Genomic DNA, 18,460 nt, shown 5'->3' on the forward strand with positions numbered 1-18,460 from the left:
AACTTAACAAAAATATATAAATATATTAATAAATATAATAATATAATATAATTTTAGTATATTTGAAAATAAAGCTGTGTGGGCAAGGTTAAAATATAATAGCTATATGTAAATATATTTACATTGAAAATATATTTAATAATGGTAAAAAAGGAAATAATGAACTATATTTTTTGTATATTTTGAAAAAAAAAACATTTTTAGCTGTGTGGGTAAGGTTAAAATATAATCGGCTAAAATGCATTCGAAATGATTTGTTTTTGTTGTATGGGTCAGGTTCAGATCAGCAGAATGAGCATTCATTATCATGATGCTTGACTTAGCAAACAGCAGTGATTAAAATCTCAAACAAATAACTGCAGGCACTTGTCTGTATAGTTGATTCACTGTAGATGAAGGCAAATGCAGCGTGACATTGCTTCAGTCTGTAAACACCATCAGGACAAACTCCATCAGATTCATACCTGTAAAACACAAAGCATCAGTCCACAACAACAGCAAGATCAAAACAACCATACAGGACCAACCTTCAGTGCTTTATTTCTTCTTCTTTTTTTTTTTACAGTCATATAGCAACACAATTCATGAGGCTACTTACAGCAGCAGTTCTGTGCAGAAACCTTGAACTGCTAATATCATCTATCAGCAGAACATTTTCTGACCACACATTCAGTATCTGGACTAACCACAACAAGTCATTTAAACTTAAAACACTTTAAAACTAAAGGCTGTAGACGTCTATCTGCAGCACAATGATGAATGTGGCCATTTGGCTAGACGTGCACATTCACCAAGAATAAACTCACCGCACAAATGTGATCCTGCGGTTTTTCTGACAAACTATAGCCTTGAATCCTAAGAAAAGAGCGCTGTGGTTTAGTGTCCACAGGAAATGAATTCCAGCGCTCAGTAGTTTGAACCTGACCTGATAATAAACCCACGCCGCCGTCGTGTCTGACTGTTTGCTTTGTAGGTACTTAAGTCCGAGAACCTGTCATTAATATTCTGGAGTGGGAAGAGGTCATCTCAGCACGCTGTGGACTTCAGAAAGGTCAAGATGGAAAAGGTGATTCATTCCCAAAGTGAACATTTCCCTCCCAGTAAGATTCTTACTGTTTGAAGAAAGTGCTGAACTAGCAGATATGTAGATGAGTGTTTGACATGCGTTCTGCAGTGGGTTATACAGTAAACGTGCATTAAACAGTGTTTCACTAATTCTTTCATAATTATGCATTCAGTGTCCATAAGAACATATTAATTAAAAAAGTCCATGGAATATATGACCAAAATGAATGTCAAACCACAGGAAATTAACAAGTGAAGATGGTTTAGAATGAAAGCAAGATAGATAGAATGATGGATGGATGGTTGGATAGATCGAATGATACAGATAGATGGAATTAAAGGGATGGATAGATAGATAGAACGATACAGATGGATGGAATTAATGGATGGATAGATAGAACGATACAGATGGATGGATGAGTGGATGGATAGAACGATACAGATGGATGGATGAGTGGATGGATAAAACGATACAGATGGATGGATGAGTGCATGGATAGAACGATACAGATGGATGGATAGAATGATACAGATGGATGGATGAGTGGATGGATAGAACGATACAGATGGATGGATGAGTGGATGATAGAACGATAAAGATGGATGGATGAGTGGATGATAGAATGATACAGATGGATGGATGAGTGGATGATAGAACGATACAGATGGATGGATGAGTGGATGATAGAACGATACAGATGGATGGATGAGTGGATGGATAGAACGATACAGATGGATGGATGAGTGGATGGATAGAACGATACAGATGGATGGATAGAACGATACAGATGGATGGATGAGTGGATGGATAGAACGATACAGATGGATGGATGAGTGGATGGATAGAACGATACAGATGGATGGATGAGTGGATGGATAGAACGATACAGATGGATGGATGAGTGGATGATAGAACGATACAGATGGATGGATGAGTGGATGGATAGAACGATACAGATGGATGGATGAGTGGATGGATAGAACGATACAGATGGATGGATGAGTGGATGGATAGAACGATACAGATGGATGGATAGAACGATACAGATGGATGGATGAGTGGATGGATAGAACGATACAGATGGATGGATGAGTGGATGGATAGAACGATACAGATGGATGGATGAGTGGATGGATAGAACGATACAGATGGATGGATGAGTGGATGGATAGAACGATTCAGATGGATGGATGAGTGGATGGATAGAACGATACAGATGGATGGATGAGTGGATGATAGAACGATACAGATGGATGGATGAGTGGATGATAGAACGATACAGATGGATGGATGAGTGGATGATAGAACGATACAGATGGATGGATGAGTGGATGATAGAACGATACAGATGGATGGATGAGTGGATGATAGAACGATACAGATGGATGGATGAGTGGATGATAGAACGATACAGATGGATGGATGAGTGGATGGATAGAACGATACAGATGGATGGATGAGTGGATGGATAGAACGATACAGATGGATGGATGGATAGAACGATACAGATGGATGGATGAGTGGATGGATAGAACGATACAGATGGATGAGTGGATGATGGAACGATACAGATGGATGGATGAGTGGATGATAGAACGATACAGATGGATGGATGAGTGGATGATAGAACGATACAGATGGATGAGTGGATGATAGAACGATACAGATGGATGGATGAGTGGATGATAGAACGATACAGATGGATGAGTGGATGATAGAACAATACAGATGGATGAGTGGATGATAGAACGATACAGATGGATGGATGAGTGGATGATAGAACGATACAGATGGATGGATGAGTGGATGGATAGAACGATACAGATGGATGGATGAGTGGATGGATAGAACGATACAGATGGATGGATGAGTGGATGGATAGAACGATACAGATGGATAGATAGATAGAAAAAATAGATAGATAGATAGATAGATAGATAGATAGATAGATAGATAGATAGATAGATAGATAGATAGATAGATAGATAGATAGATAGATAGATAGATAGATAGATAGATGAAGCGGTTTTGTCTCTCAGAGCTCGGTGAGATCAGGCTGTGGGTTCGGTCTGATCTGGATTAATATGTCAGAGTAATTGGTTCATGTTAACAAACCTCTCAGTTTATAAAGGGGCTTTACGACCCAGTGGTCAATAGCACTCCATCCACAGCCGCTAACAAGACACAGCTTTAGCCACTTAACAAAGGTCAAGGATGGGGAAGAGCTGGTCAACTTATCGATCCAATAACCCTCTGCAGTCCTCTACGTGTGAGATGAAGGCTTGCTTTACAACAAGAGAAACAAACATCACCATGTATCTGTCTGCTAAAAATAAACTAGCACCTGTTAGGAAGAGAACTGAATGAATTCTGTAAACCTTAGGGCTGCATGCTAACATCTGAACCCCAGTGACCTCTACTTGTGATTGAGTCACCTGAGATGGAGCAAGTGACTGTGATGGTGTTTCTGGTGTGTTTGCTCTGCATCATTATTTTGGCTCTGGTATTTTGGTGATGAAAAGTGTTTTGTTAATGAGTAGCTGTTATAATAGTATCATTGAGGTACTATTATATATTTTTATATTATTATTATAAAATGTATTTGTTGTTTTATTGTTAAACATAATTTTGATTAATATAAAAAATATATATTTTTTTGTAATACTTTTGTGTTTTATGTATTTCATTTAATTTTGTTTAGTTGTATTCATTTTGATGTGTTTTTGTCATTTTTATAATTATTATTATTAAATAGATTTTTTGTTATTTTAGAAAATCTAATTCAACTAAAGGAAACGAGAAATGTTGTTTTTGCAGCTACAAAATGAAATGTATTTGTTTTATTGTTAAACATATTTTTGATTAATATGAAAAAATATATTTTTTTGGAATACTTTTGTATTTTCTGTATTTAATCTAATTTTGTTTAAAGTTGTAAGTCATTTTGTTGTGTTTTTGTAATTTTTATTATAATTTTTAAATAGATTTCTAGTTATTTTAGAAAATCTTATTAAACTAAAGGAAACGAGAAATGTTGTTTTTGCAGCTACAAAATGAAATGTATTTGTTTTATTGTTAAACATATTTTTGATTAATATGAAAAAATATATTTTTTTGGAATACTTTTGTATTTTCTGTATTTAATCTAATTTTGTTTAAAGTTGTAAGTCATTTTGTTGTGTTTTTGTAATTTTTATTATAATTTTTAAATAGATTTCTAGTTATTTTAGAAAATCTTATTAAACTAAAGGAAACGAGAAATGTTGTTTTTGCCACTTCAAAATGAAATAAAGTTATATAAAGTTAAAAATAGTTAAAATTATTTATAAAACACACCATTTACTTGAAATAAATATATTATAAAGAAAAAAAATTAAAATAACTTTTTGCCAAGGAAACTTCAGTTTAATTTAGTTTAACGTGTTCTAAAATTGCTAAAATTACTAAATAAAAATAATAATAAGAAAATAAATAAAAAATAAAACACTAAAACCATTAAAATGAGATCAGAAAATATAAAGAATAAAAACTAATTCAAAATATGAAACTATAATAGCATCTGAAAGATATTAAAATAATACTGCAATTAATGTTTAGTAACAAGCACTTCAGTTTTTCTGTTTTATTTAACTAAAATAACCCAGATTCAGGCAAAGTTGATTTAGACAGAAGGCAAAAGGGCCAACAAGTGCTAAGCATCTCTCGGGGAACTCCTTCAAGACTGTTGGAAGACCATTTCAGGTGACTACCTCTTGAAGCTCATCAAGAGAATGCCAAGAGTGTGCAAAGCAGTAATCAAAGCAAAAGGTGGCTACTTTGAAGAACCTACAATATGACATATTTTCAGTTGTTTCACACTTTTTTGTTATGTATATAATTCCACATGTGTTAATTCATAGTTTTGATGCCTTCAGTGTGAATCTACAATTTTCATAGTCATGAAAATAAAGAAAACTCTTTGAATGAGAAGGAGTGTCCAAACTTTTGGTCTGTACTGTATATACCTATATATATATATATATATATGTGTGATTTAATGGCCACATCGATTGCAATGCTTCACTTTGATCACAACCACTCAGAAATCAATAACTAGGCAGCAAACTAGTCTCATTTGTTACTGTAACGATAGCGCACATATAAAGGTTAAATGAACGAACAAAGTAAATATTTAATGAGGGTTTGTGAATCAGTGTTCCAAGAATGCATTCCCACTCCTGACCATCTTAAGGTCGCTAGCATGAACTAGATGGGACACGGAAAGGGAATTGAAGATGGGAGGTGTGTGTGTGAGAGAGAGAGAGACAGGGAGTGTGAAATGGTCAGAAAGAGCTAATTTTAGCACACGGTGATAAACCCTGTGGGACAGGCTGATATCAAAGGGAATACATGCTGACTTGGTCGCCATGGTGAGCATAATTCATCCTTGGAAGTCTCCTAATTGGAAAGCTGGGATGCATAGGGGGGAATTAAATATAAAGAGGCCGTGTGTTTATAATGACTGTCAGGAAACACACGTGAACCTCTTCTGAGAGCGTGTTCGTGACTCTAGAGGAGGGTTTCAGGGATCAATGATCAAGCAAATGCAGATAATTACAGAAACAACCGTGTGTTTGTGGCGAACGCGTGCGTCAGAGGAATCTCTCGCGCTGCATGTGTGAATGTTTGACTGTTTTCACCTCTAGAATCAGACAATGAAAACAGTTGGCTATCGAAATAATGAGTTCAGTTAATGGATTACTGGAAGTAGAACGATGAGAAACCTCATAAACAGAGGTGCGCATGTGCAACCAAAATAAAAAAATAGCTGGGTAAATACATAAATTAAAATACTTTTTTTTTTTTTTGAATGGATGTCAATGAAGGAGAGGCTTCACTTCGCTGAATAAACAGCTTTTTAGAGCAAACAGCTTATTATTTAATAAATTGACAGCCTATTGGCTAATCTTCTACATGCTTTACTGTAAACAATACTTTTGTATTGGACTATTTTTAGAATTTACACCGAACAAAATGCTGTTTTATAAGAGAAGTCACTGACTTTTTGCGACAGGGTTTTTACGTTACTCTCATTCCTATGTTATCCGTGAACAGCGATTGAGCGTCGCACATCTCCTCCGACTCAGAGCCGTTGAAAAACATATTTAACGGCTCTGCTCCGACTGAAATTCAGTGATGTCAAGAAGACTGTGATGTGATTGGTTATTAAAGCACACGTGGTCCAACTTGACCGTTACGCTTAAAGGCCATGTTGCAGGTTAACCACCACTTTCGATTAATGGGTATATAAATCACTCAAGATATGTACATCATTTTTAAAATGTCTCAAAAATAGTCTTAAAGACCTATTTTTTAAGTTTTTGGTATTAACGGTTTTTTATGCAACTCGGTGATGATGTCACGTTGGGGAGAATTCGAGGAAAGGTAGCCTCAGTCTAGTATGATGCGGCGTTCCAGGCAACCCGTAACCCGTGTGTTTCCAACCTTAAACCCGTGAAAGTGCACAGGAACGGCAATCAAACTCGTGACTTCCCACCCGTGAACTCGTGTCTCGTACTAGATCGATGTACTCCGAGTTCCGAGGTCACACAACACGCGAAACAATGACAGCCCCTACGGACGGCAAATGAGGAATTGCCAAGAACTGATGTCCATCAAAGCTTATTAAATGCATGGTCCGAAGAGAATGAGTGGAGAGTAAGTGAAGTGTCCTGGTGAGTTGCTATCGTTTAGCATCGCAGCAATGAGCACTGGAGCTAGTCTACGAGCAGCAGTGCACAATAACGACACACACACATATATATACAGTGTTGGGGAGTAACTAGTTACATGTAACGGCGTTACGTAATTTAATTACAAAATTATTGTAACTGTAATTAGTTACAGTTACTAAGAAAAAAATGAGTAATTAAATTACAGTTACTTATGAAATTTTTAACGATTACAAAGGGGATTACATTTGAATATTTACACACATCCACATACAGATTTAACTGATTTATTTCCCAAATTGCACTGACTATTCTGAGACATACCGCCCTAATAATTTCCGGGATGCGGAAATACAGTCTGGTTCGTAGAATCCAGTCATAAAAACGGAATGCCTAACGCGGACGGAATATGCCACATTTTGGATGACTAAATCAAAAGTAGGTCAGTACACTTGAATCAAAACATGACATGGACTAGTGTCTGTGAATATTAAGCCCCAAAAATGCAATATATGACTTGCACATTCTGCGTGTCTGTGGAAATCAGGCGCGGACTGGACACCGGGAGAACCGGGACAATTCCCGGTGGCCTGGCAGCCGATTTTGCCCCACTATTTAATATCATTATTGTATAATTGCCTGCCGAATGTACTAAAGCGATCATTTGTGAATCCGCCATTTGATAATTAAATCTCTAATAAATCATGAATTGTTAGTCATGACGCGCGCGCTCTCCGCGCCTCCGCCAAACGGTTTGGATCAGACTCAGAGTAATCAATGCGAGAGAGAGAGAGAGAGAGAGAGAGAGAGAGAGAGAGGACTGCTGGAGCAGAGAAGCAGAACTACTGTTCAGGGTTTCAGGTCAGTTTCATCTGTAGAGATGCTTTTTTGTCTTTGTTCTTTTAATCAAGCAGCAGCACGTTGCTCATCAGTCATCACTCAAAATACTATATAAAGGACATCATTATTATCTGTTGTAATGTTACAGTAGTAATTTAGCTGAAAAAAAATCCGATTTTTTTTATAGGTTTAGGGGGAGCTACGACAGACAACACAACCCTTACGAAAATTAACATTTTAATATTTAACTATAAATCCAGAGAAAATGGTTACTATTGTTTAACTGTGGTAACCAAAAATGTAAAATTATTTTACAAATGCATTTATTTAAAAATAAATACAAATCCATGTGCAAAAAAAAGAAGAAGTTTTTTTTGCTTTTATATAGGCTAATAAAAGCATGTTTAACTTTTGTAAGGGAAAAACATGACTCGTGTACAGTATTAGGATTTTTCTATAAAGATATTGTAGTATTGTAGAGTATTGTTTGTAAAGTATAGTTTTGTTCAATCTTGAGTATTAAAGTCATGAGAGAGATGGATAACAGGGCAAAATAAAGAGACTGAAGAGAAAAATAGGTGCAGAAGTGAAGGTGCAGTTCAGGAGAGAACTTTTAATTATTTTGCATGTCCCCAAACTAAAGATTTAAACCTTTTTTTATGTCAGGTCCAAACAAAAAATAGTTTTGTCCATGAACTGGTTTGTATGAGTTTGAATTTTCCAGTCTGAATTTTTTTCCCAGTCCGCCCCTCCTGCAAAGACATGGTTTCATTTACTACACATGCCTACTGAAGCTCGCAGTGTTTTCAACCTGTGCCGCCTCAATATTCCTCATAATTCCTAAAACTGCTATGTGTCACTTCATGTGCATTTTACTTATTTTGAGAAAACTATCATCATATACAAAGAGACAGCAGTTTAAAAAAAACACCAATATTTCAGGAGTTTATTACACAGAATACGTCACATGCTTATTAGATAACTGTATTTAAGTTGATGTATATGCTTTTATTTATTATTCTTTAATTTTCACAAATTTATAAAAGTAATCAAAAAGTACTCAAAAGTAATTAGTTACATTACTTTAATAAAGTAATTGAAAAAGTTACACTACTATTACATTTTAAACAAGGTAACTTGTAATCTGTAACCTATTACATTTCCAAAGTAACCTTCCCAACACTGTATATATATATATATATATATATATATATATATATATATATATATTATTATTATTTATTTTTATTTTTTACTGTCATTGAGTAGCACCGAGTGAAAAATCAATGTTTTCTTTATATCTAGTGGCAGTGATCATGATGTTAGTTCAGATAAGTACCGGTAACCTTTGTCATAGTGTCGTAGAACTGGTAAACGTTGCCTTTTTCATCTAGAAATAGAAGGCATCATGCTAGCTATATGGACGTTTCTAAGCGTTTATCTCTTCCTCCGGTGAAAATGTTGTTGCAAACGTAGCAGCGTGTCTGTCGCTGTGTTTGGCAGGTGCTTGTGTGGGCGGCGCTGTCCCATGGAAACTGCGCTGAAAAGCTTGTGCTGTAGGGAAGTGAGTGCGTTTGAGTCGCTGTTGCTCGATATCTATCTATCTGTCTGTCTGTCTATCTATCTATATATGTAGTCTATCTATCTATATATATCTATGTATTTATCTATAATCTGCGCTATCTGAATACTCTCGTCTACTACTCGTCTCTCTCTAGTCACTCTCAATGCTCTCAAGGCGGGCTTTGGTAAATTCTCTCCCCAACGTGACGTGATGCAATGCATTATGGGGGAAAGGAGACCGCTGTAGGATAATACCTACTTTTTCGTATTATATTCCGTTTTGTGATACCCAACAACATAAAATACAATGGATAACAGTTTAAATGTTTATTACCATCAAGCAAATTGCACAAATTCGTAAATAAATTTACCCTGCAACACGGCCTTTAAGTAATACAGACCGCGTAGGAAAAATGAATTCATAACATTTACCCTGTCAAAAATGTTCTGAAGAAAATGTTTGGATCTGATTTTGACACACATTGTGCTGAAACCCTTCTTCATCTGTTTTGGTCATGCAGTTATACTTCTCAGCTCTGGAAAGATGTTAGTCTGTTTATCTCGAAAACTATCTTACAAGATCCTTCAGTGAATCGATTTTCTGATGCAGATCCCAATGCCTGGTTTTTAATAAACCTAATTCTGTCCTTTTTTATTAATCACGAATATTCACAACCTGTTTTTGTAGAATTTTTTTTAGAAGAGATAAAAAAATGTTTACTTTCAATTTCAGTTTCACTTAACAAGAAAGCTCTTTTTTCTTTTATTAGATATTATGTCTCTATTTTAGATATGGTACTGATTGTTTGTTTTCTTTCTTTCTGCTTTTTTAATTATTGTGTTCTAATTTTGCTGTACCCTAGTGTAAACAAAATGTTCAAATAAATCATTATAAAAGATATTATATATATCTGTATTTATTTGTAACTTTATTTATTTAAACTTGATTTAAGGTCTATTTATGCATTAATTTATTTGTATATATTTATTTATTTCCACATATATTGATTTCCAGTCAGGAATTCAGACACTAATGAAATCTAAATCACAAGTGGATCTTGTAAAGATGAATTTAAATGGTGATCTTTTGGTCGATATTATTGAGAAATTGTGGTTGAGTGAAGGTTTTATTGACCGATATCAATATTTTTTACACAACATCATCAGACTTCACTGAAAATCTGTAGGTTTCGTAACAGATACAATAGATGGCATGACAACTTTTGTCAATCATGCCAAAACAGGAATCTCAAAATGGCCAAATATCGTCCATTTAACCATCCATATAACCAATTCAAAACTCTGAATCACGTGTTTCACCAGTACAGTCTAACAGGACCGTGCTTTGTCTTCACAAAAAAAAAGGCAATGAAAAAATTAAATGTTCATCTATCAGATCAGACTAATTAAAATTATGAAAAAAAAGATGAATAATTGATTTCTCCATTACCAGACTAAGACATCCGCAAAAGTTAATAAAGATTCTCCGAGTCTTAAAATGGCCCTGAGAGGCAGACTATTCCCGGTGATTCATCAGAGCTCATCGGCTCCTCCGAGGACCCCTTAACTCTCACACGTCAGGTGAGACTCCAGCTCCACACACTTCTGGGTTAAAGCAAGATTCTGGCTTCATTTACATGTGAAGCTTGATTGACATTCTGGACATTTGTTAAAAAAGATCAGAAAAAGCATTTGCATGAATATATTTACAATGGAAATCTAGCGGCCAAGCAGTCCGCACTGCCACTGAAGATATAAAAGGTAGTTTTAACTAACACACCAGTGTGAACAGTACAGCAGGACATTTAATGTAGCATGTTAGTTCAGGATTTAAACCAGTGTAATGTATTATAAAAGCAGTAATATATATATATATCATCTGTTTTGTTTTTTTATAGTTACAGTTGGAATACATTTGGACTCCTAATAGTCTTTAAACCAGTGTTATATGTGTTTTAAAGTAATAAAATGATTTTGTTATTTATTATTTTACTATTTGATTATTTAATATAATTATATTTAGATCACACTGATTTAAAAAAAAAAATGTACGTATGTATTTGTAATCTTAATAGTCTTTAAAACATTGCGATATACATTACAAAAGTAATACAACTATTTTTTTGTTAATCTTTATTTATTTTTTACTATATTTTTTTAATGGGTAATATAGTATTCTTGGACTTTTATGTAATATATATATATATATCACACTGGTTTAAACAATTTATATATATAATTTTATAAGTATATACTTTTACTTATTATATAATAGTACTAAAGTAATAGGAGTGAAATCTACTTAATTTAATATTTATTTATGGTAATTTATTAGTTATTAATTTTATTATATTTATATATTTAACTATATATAGCTTTATTACACACACACACACACACACACACACACACACACACATACATACATATATATATATATAATACAATAACTTCTTTACTGTTATCACTATACCCTGGTACTATCACAGTACTTTGTTTGACAAGCATCACGTGTTTATGGATATTTACTGTCAGTAATTCTAAATAAAGCCTTCATAAACTCTAATTAGCAGCTGCTCATAAAGAATAACATAAAGCATAATTTCCTCTCTTGCAGGATGCAGTTTAGGCGTGAAGTTACGTGTGTTTGTTAATGTTTGTCCCCGTGTCTCCGAGCTCATCATGGAGCCCTGACTTCAGGAAGCTTGTTTTATGAGGCTCTAATTAAAATAAAGGATAGTTTACCGTCGCTTATTGAGGATAGCGTGGTTTCAGTAATAACAGCCCTGCAGATCTCAACAGGCCATCAGTGCATTCATTCAACACTCATCTGATCCATATGAGGCTGAAAAAGAGCAAATCAGCACATCTGAAACAACACCATGATCGGGTGAAGACACAATGAGAGTGGCTCATGATCAAAAAGCTTATACAAACTATCAATATATTTAATTGTTAAAGGGACAGTCCACCCCAAAATGAATGCCGTTCCAAATCTGTGATGTGGAACACAAAAGAAAATATTTTGGAGGAGCATACAGCATTTTAGCCCATTGACTTTCATTGAAAAATTTCGTTGAAAAATTTTCAAGAATCTCCTAGGGCTAGTTGTTCATAAAGCTTAATCTGGGTAAAAATGATCTGGTTTCAGAAATCATATGTTTTGCCATCTAGGATCATCCATCTTTTTTTCCCCCTCCCTGTAAAATTGGATTGGGCCACTTTTTCACCTTCTTTTTTTTAATCCGATAAGATTACTTTTGAACAACTTGCCCCTATTGTGTAATAAATTAGTGAATTATATTATTATTTTTTTTTTTTCTTTAGGAAGACCATCCTTTCAGGGCACATAGTGACGCATATGTGTATTCTTCAGTAGAGGGCGCAATTTCACAACAAATCATATTTACTGCGATCACTGCAATGTTATTTTAGTATCAAGATTATGGTTTTCATCAACAGTTCGAATCAGCTTAATTTGTCTGTTTTCTGTTTTCCATTTAAGTGTTTTGTATTTATTAGTACTTTTATTATGTCTATATAGTTTTAATAAATGTGTATTCCAGTTTGAGTTATTTTATTCCAAGTTAAACTAAATGAAAACGAGAAATAATGCCTTTGCAACTACCTGAAATTTTTATTTTTTAATGTTTTTATTAAAAATGCTAGCATAACTGCAGTTACTGTGAGAATTCACAGTTTTACTTTGACCACAATGTTTTCAGAGCTGAAGATTTGAAGATTTCAGGCTGAATTACTTTAATCGCTGCCTAAGACAATGACTATATAGCTATTTGAATATTAATTAACATTAATAAACAGCTCGTGCGGCCTGCGTGACGTCAGCCGAAAAAGACTAAGGTGAAACAAACATTTTCTTAATTAAAAAATTAAGATTTTACGTTTACACTTAATAATCGCTGTCCATTTCTAAATATCTATGCACTGAATTATGACCTCAGTGAAATCAGTGCAGAAGCAGGTGATTGTCTCTCTGTCCAGCAGATGGCGCTATAGACCCCTAAATAAACTACTGTCGATGTAAAAACTCATTTTGAGAAAACCAAATTAACAATCATCTTATCAAGAGAATTGTCTCTCATCATTACCCTTCATCATAATACCCCTTTCAGACATTTATAGTCTAAAATATTAAACATAATCCTTTTCAACAATTAGAATTTCATTTTTCTCAATTAACACACAAAGTTCTTAAGGGTGTAAGTATTTATGACCACAACTCTGTTTTTTATGGATTACAAACGTCAAGAATCCCAAAAAAGATGTGGGACTGTTGTATTTGGTTTAAGTGCATTCAATACAGTGTTTTTCAGTTTGTCTACATCTGCAGGCATATGTACAGGATTTATATACAGTCCTCATAGAAAATAAAACCAATATAAAATAATAAGCTTATGTACAGAAGCAAAAGAAACTATATACATATCTTGTAAATTACAAGGCATATAGTACACTACAACACATTTCTCTCCCGTCATACATTAATGATGTGCTGAAATAACATCCATCTGCCACGCTTGAGATCAACACACTCCATGAAGACATCGCTTCTACAACAACGGACAAATACGAAGACTACACGCTTTTCAGTATTTCTGTCTTTGCTCTAAGACCTTCTGCTAAAGTTTAATGTGAATTGTAAACTAAAGATGGTTATAAAGTGAATCTCATCAAACCTGACACAAGATCACAAATCATTTCACCCAGAAACCAAAAGATTATGTTTAATCATTATATTTTGCATTATACAAAAAGTAAACAGATTGATTGGAAAAAGAACAGATTGGAAAAAGACGATTGATGTTGTTTTACTTCAATACTGACAATTTAATTTAATTGTCATTTTTACAGTCTTTATTATAATTATTATTATTTAATCATTTATAAAGACTCCAATTTTTAACTGATTAAACATATATGTAAATATGTAAATTTGTAAATATTATGATAAAAAATCACTTTGCTGTTTTTTATATATAACTTCATATTTTCTAAATTAAATTCAGAAGTATCTGTGACTACGTTTTTCTATAATAAGTATTTTTCTTCTTTCACTTTACAGTTATGGATTGTCGTGAGAATAATATTGTTCATAAAGTTTTTCTTCAGACATGAAATATGACATTTATGTCATTTTCACCACAAATTCTAAAGAAAAACAAAGAAATTATATTTCGCGTGAAAAATTATTTGCTTAAACATTGTCAACATTATTTGCATGAATATTAAACATTTCTTCACAACTGCAATGTGCAAAAAAAAAAAAAGTTTTTTTTTTTTCAAATAAATACAAATATATAAAATAACTTTGAGACTAAAGAACGTACATTAGAATTGGCTTATTTTTATGCAAAATATTAGTTTCTCTTTTCCTCCAATCTTAGGGTGAAATGTGACCTGGACATGTTCTTGTGAGATTCATTCAGTGAGAGGTGAAACACACACACACACACACACACACATGCACATGGTGCTCATATACAATCATGCAAAAGCGTGATTCCACACGTCTCTCTCACACACCCCTTCTCACTCATCTGCACAAGCTGTAAATATATCTCTCTCTGTATTTATAATTCTATAAATATTTAAGGATAACGTGCTCAAAAAATAAATAACCACAGTTTAGGTTTTTCTATTGCAAGACAGTGATTCATTTTTCTTTTAAAACTCTGTATGTGCAAGTTCGGTGCAACGTTGAATCTTCTTGCTCAAAAAAACTAAACAAAAAGATACATTCAATACTGGAAACTTCATCCCCTGATGGAGTTAAAAACGCTCTCTGAGAGTCCCACATTCCTCAGTCGGATCCCAAAGTATCCAAACACAACCAAGATTGCACTTCAAGTATTCAGATGAAAAGTCTGGTGTGTGTTGTGATTCACGTCGGTAATGCCGACAGCTAATGCAGCGCTGCTCGATTTGTCAGAAACTTGATGGTTTTCTCCTTCAAGTTTGGTTTTACTACAATAAACATTTCAGGAAATAATATATATATATATATATATATATATATATATCAGCTTATCGTAATATTTTAATACTCTATGCATGTTCAAACCAGTACAAATGTGCCTCAACAAAACGTCTTCTAACTGGCCTGGTAAACTCTCCAGCCGGCAGGACAGGAAGTAGAATTGAGTCCAGTCAATGTCCAGCTTACAGTCTGGTCAGAAGTCACCAGACCTCAAAAGATGTCTTGAAAATCCACCAGGTCAGATGGAGTGAAAAACAAAAATCTCAATCAATCAATCAATCACAGTTCGGCACAATCATCCTCAGTGTCAGGAAACCGTCGAGAGCAGCTGAGGCCTAAAAAAGGCCCACGTTTGAGCCAAGATGGAGGAGATGAGCCCGTTCAGGCAGACGAGATCAGATCTCGCCACCAAAAACACGCAGCAACCAGGTGCTAATGTAAACAGACCGCTAGTGCGGGTGTCGAGAACCCAATCCCTCTCGTTCAGAGAGAGAAAAACTCCAAAGATCTGCCAGAAAGTGCCGGGAGTTCGAGGCGTCGACCTCTGAAGTCACGAATGCAATTACACAGCTGAAGAAAATCAATGCAACTTGGAAGTCTGTGAGTGTCAGAAAGGTTTGGTATCTGTGTGAAAACTCTGACGCAGCATTGAGATTATTACTGGTTCTCAGCACTGGTTTTCACCCTTGTCTTAGGAAACACGTGAACGAACAGAAATATGAAAACTATGAGGGAGACTCACTTCTCACTCTCATCGACCTCAGCAGCTTCAGTACGTCAACGAGAAGAGAAGTCACGCTCATCTGGGTGAATCTCATGGAAATGTCTGTCATTTATTACCTTCAAAAAAAAAAAAAAAGACTTGAGGAATCATGTTTTGCATTATTTTCATGACAATTAAAAATTAATCCACAACTATATGGCAAAAAAAAAAATGTATACATTCAAATATATACATATCTAACTAATAATATATTTGATATAATTTGAAAGACTAAAGAGATTATTTTGTAGATTGCAGCTTTGATTAAATATCTATTTAAATATATATATATATATATATATATATATATATATATATATATATATATATATATATATATATATATATATATATATATATATATATATTTTTTTTTTTTTTTTTTTATATATTTGCTTCAGAAATAACAAAAAAAAAATAATTTACAGCAATGGATTGTCATGAAAATAATAACGGTTTACATAAAAAAAAAATTCTTCATTTTATGCAAATTAAAACAGATTTTCAGTTTTTTTCTTGACACTTAAAAATTACATATGTCTTTTAAAAATGCAACTGCAAAATGACATAAGAAACTATATTTTTCATGAAGAAAAAGGAACCATTTAATGACAATAATTGTCATTATTTTCGTGACAATTAAACATTTATTCCCAACTGTAATGCAATAAAATATATAATGTTTTTAATATATACATGTTAAAATATATCTACATAATATTATATTTTATAAAGTTTGTGAAGTACAATGTGAATATATGGTAGTATATATATGGTATTTGTTATACTGCTTTTAATTTATGCAAATTTAAATGAAAAAATTCCTAGAGCCTGTGACAATTAATTTCCTATCTTTTATGATTACAGACTTTATTTATAGGAATTGCAATTTAAATTTTTAGCCGATAATTTTTTTTATTTAAATGTTAAAAAAAAAATAATAATTTGTCGGCAATGGATTGTCATGAAAATAATGTCAAAATTGAAAATGTCCCCAAAATATCCATCATTTTCTGCTAATTTATTTTATGTTCTGTGAGAGATAAAATTTATTTGTGAGATTCACCCTTTCACCCGCATGACACGACTAAAATAAAGCCATCATAATGAAACAGCTGTTATTATTGCACAGGGCAACTTTTGGTAATCATAATGTCCTTGGTTTAAAAAAATAGGCAAAGATAAAGTTATGAGCCATGAACGTATATTAAAGATTCTTTACATTAGATTTGAATGGAAGTGTGCAAGGGAAGTGCATGTGTTTGAGAGCGAGAGAGCTCTCCCCTGAAGAGTTCAGCCCAGAGTCGCCCCCTGGTGGCCCTGAGATGCAGCCCTGAGACACACAACACCAGGCCAAACACGGAAAAAAGAAAAAGAAAACAGTGTCTTTCCATCCACCCGGTTGGTGAAATGTGTGTAGAAACGCGCTGGGAATGTTAGATGATCGCATTTACAGCGTGGATTCACACTCCACTTTGCAGGTGGTTGTGGCGGCCCCTTTGCGTGTGAGCTTGAGGAAGCTGGGCTTCTCAGTCACGCTGTTGTTATTGGGGGACGTCTTTGCCCCGTCTGCCTCTCCGCTGGACCCCGGGTAGATGACCAGGAAGCAGGCGGCCAGGAAGCCCAGGAAGGAGCCGCCGGAGGCCACCATGGGAATGACCCGCACGCTGCCCACTGCGTCCACCACGGCACCCAGCGCAGACGCCACCAGGATCTGAGAGATGTACACCTGACACGACAGGATGGCGCAGTCGATGCCGAAACCTCGCTTGGAGTTGCCAGGGCTGTGCTGGACGTACTGCAGACAGCAAAAAACACACCAGATGCATGTCAGTATCCTCTCTATCCTACCAGCTCTTACCAGAAACCCGTTTAAGACCTATCAGGGAGGATTCAGAATAACCACAATCAGTACTAGTGGCTACAACTCATGAGGAAAATACTAAATATTTGTCTGCCAAAATTTACCATGTGTTGCATGAGTTGCTCTAAGAAGGCGGTTTATTTCGAGACAAGCAGCATGGAAATGTATTACACTATGAAACCAGTTCACTGAAATGAATCAAAAACACATTATTTTCATGACAATTAATCAATTATTAATATTATTATTATTATATAAAGCATAAAAAAGTGTCACCCTGGACCACAAAACCAGTCATTAGGGTCAAAAAGATGAGATTCTGAATAAATGAATAAATAATCTTAATAAATAAGCTGAATAAATAATCTTTCCATTGATGTATGGTTTATTAGGATCGGACAATATTTGGAGGAGATACAACTATTTGAAAATCTGGAATCTGAGGGAGCAGAAAAATCTAAACACTCAGGAAATCATCTTTAAAGTTGTCAAAATGAATTCTTAGCAATGCATATTACTAATCAAAAATTAAGTTATTATATATTTACAATAGTAAATGTACAAAATATATTCATGAAACATGATCTTTACTTTACCTAATGATTTTTGGCATAAAATAAAAATCTGTAATTTTGACCCTTACAATGTTTTTTTG

At 34.3% G+C, this 18,460-nt stretch overlaps 2 protein-coding genes across 2 annotated transcripts in view; one reads left to right on the top strand and one right to left on the bottom strand.

Annotated features, from left to right (window-relative positions):
* Positions 1-18,460, top strand: part of LOC132103913 (large ribosomal subunit protein P1) — a 241,786-nt gene that overhangs the window by 207,221 nt on the left and 16,105 nt on the right. The window lies entirely within an intron of this gene.
* The window catches only part of LOC132103912 (solute carrier family 45 member 4-like), a 50,176-nt gene continuing 48,218 nt past the window's right edge, over positions 16,503-18,460 (bottom strand). The window contains exon 9 of the mRNA XM_059508988.1: positions 16,503-17,739. Within this exon, the coding sequence (XP_059364971.1) occupies positions 17,392-17,739 (348 nt within the window). The 3' untranslated portion in view covers positions 16,503-17,391. The remainder of the gene's footprint in view (positions 17,740-18,460) is intronic.

The sequence above is a fragment of the Carassius carassius genome, chromosome 25 (genome assembly GCF_963082965.1).
Source record: "Carassius carassius chromosome 25, fCarCar2.1, whole genome shotgun sequence".
Classification (NCBI taxonomy): Eukaryota; Metazoa; Chordata; class Actinopteri; order Cypriniformes; family Cyprinidae; genus Carassius; species Carassius carassius.